Consider the following 1997-nt stretch of genomic DNA (forward strand, 5'->3'; position numbering starts at 1 on the left):
CACACCTACTTTGAAGCTTATTTTGATTCCTTACCCAGTAATTTCCCCCTCTTTGGAATTTCTTTCCCAGAAGAGTTGAAACTGAAAACTTAATACGGTACTACGGACATTTTTTTCTGGTTCTGGAGTTTGAACTAACTTACCTTTCTACCAAATTATGGATAAAATGTGTTTTGAAATAGGATTTTTGTACTGAGAACTGTTGGCTCATGTCTGCAGTCTTACCTACTCAGGAATTTGAGATCTGAGGATGGCAATTAAAAGCAAGCCATAGCAGGAAAGTCTGCAAGACTTAATTCTCAAATAAACCACCATGAAGATGGAGGTATAGATGTTAGCCTTGAACAAAACCAAAAAAAACCTCAGGGAAAGCTTTTAGGATGTGAGATGAAGCCCCAGCGATTCCTGAACACACACATACACACACAAACACACACACACACACACACACTACAATCTGATGACCTAGAAAACTCCTTACACCATGCAAATTTCTGCGTACCATGGCCCACAGTTCACCTAGCAAAGGCACTAAGACCCATTGTGTGAGCCAGGATTTCCCTTCTATAATCTCATTCGTTTCTGTCGTCCAAGATCCTCAGGAGCCCTTGGAATTCCATTCCACAAGAGCCAGCCCTGGGATCTGGGATTAAAACTGATTTTCATCTTCCTCATATTCTTTCTGGAGAACCATTTAGAATGGATCAATTCTCTAATGCACTGATTTTTCATTCTGGTATCAACTGTTTGGCTGCTCCACACATCAGACCTTACAATGCCATTCACAGTGTTCTCTGGTGAATCAATATGGGGGCTTTTCCTCATATCCCCGCTGTGCATCGGTGTCATGAGAATTCCTTGCTCTCCACACTCTATCTGTATGTGTTTTGATTCCAACGTCATCTGAAGAAGCCCATCAACGCTATCTTCCTGCACCTGTGGTCAACATCTTGAACCTCACCTTCACAATGTTGCCAGACATCATGGCATCTTTTGGAGTCCAACATTTTCTGGACGGTGTGGGCTGCAAAGTGGTGGTGTACCTCTTCAGAGTTACCCAAGCACATTCTATCAGCACAACATTGTTCCAGTGTGTGTGGCTTAAATCTAAGTCTTCAGTGTGGTTTTTCCCTTCTTTCTTCTTCTGGGTTGTCAATAACACTCATCTATGTTCTGGTCATTAAGGTTATGAAAGCCAAAAGCAATTTTACTCTTGCAGGTTCTGGGTTTTCCAATGTATATTGTCATTCTCAACAGATAGAAGACAATAGATTATGATATTGCATCTCTGTCTTCTTATTTTGAGATACTGTGTTTGTAATCCTCATGATCATAACCAGCCTCTATATGGTGACCTCCTTACCAACACCACAAGACAGCCCAGCACCTCCATAGTTCCAGGCTTGCCTCGCAGCCAGCAACCGAGAACACAGCCACCCACATCATCCTGCTGTTGGTCAGCTGTTTCATGTTCTTCTATTGCTCCAACAACATCATGGACTTTTATTACTTTTACACAGCAGTGAAAATTCCAACACTGGAAGTGATGGTTGTTTTTTATCATCAGGCTACCAAGCCTTGTCTCTTTTCTTCCCTATGAAGAATAATTAAAGTCTTTCCAAATGTACACTCTCCATTTCATTGATGGGAAGTACCAGTTGTCATAAAGCATTCAATGGCTAATTAGACAGCCAGAACTTTTGCTCAAAAGCAGTGAAGTTCTTAGTAATGTACATGGGGAATAAAATTGTGTGTATAAACTGTGTGTATTGAGCACTTGAAGTCTTATTCAACTTCAGACATGCTGAAATTCTTAAACATTGAGGAAGTATGTTTTCCTAAACATTTGATATTTATATCCCCTGTTGTTGCTGTATTTGAGTTTGGTGCCATAGTATTGCATATACATTTATTTGAATTAGGGAAGCGAAGGGGAACAACAGAATGGTGAGATAAAGGACAAGGGCTGAGCCAATGCAACATCAATATACAGAAGA

At 40.6% G+C, this 1997-nt stretch overlaps 1 protein-coding gene across 1 annotated transcript in view; it reads left to right on the plus strand.

Annotated features, from left to right (window-relative positions):
* The window catches only part of LOC105994128 (vomeronasal type-1 receptor 96-like), an 80860-nt gene extending 79260 nt beyond the window's left edge, over positions 1-1600 (plus strand). The window contains exon 6 of the mRNA XM_013027558.1: positions 1353-1600. Coding sequence (XP_012883012.1) covers positions 1353-1600 — 248 coding nt within the window. The remainder of the gene's footprint in view (positions 1-1352) is intronic.
* Positions 1601-1997: the final 397 nt, after the last annotated feature.

Source organism: Dipodomys ordii, unplaced genomic scaffold (genome assembly GCF_000151885.1).
Source record: "Dipodomys ordii isolate 6190 unplaced genomic scaffold, Dord_2.0 Scaffold105, whole genome shotgun sequence".
Classification (NCBI taxonomy): Eukaryota; Metazoa; Chordata; class Mammalia; order Rodentia; family Heteromyidae; genus Dipodomys; species Dipodomys ordii.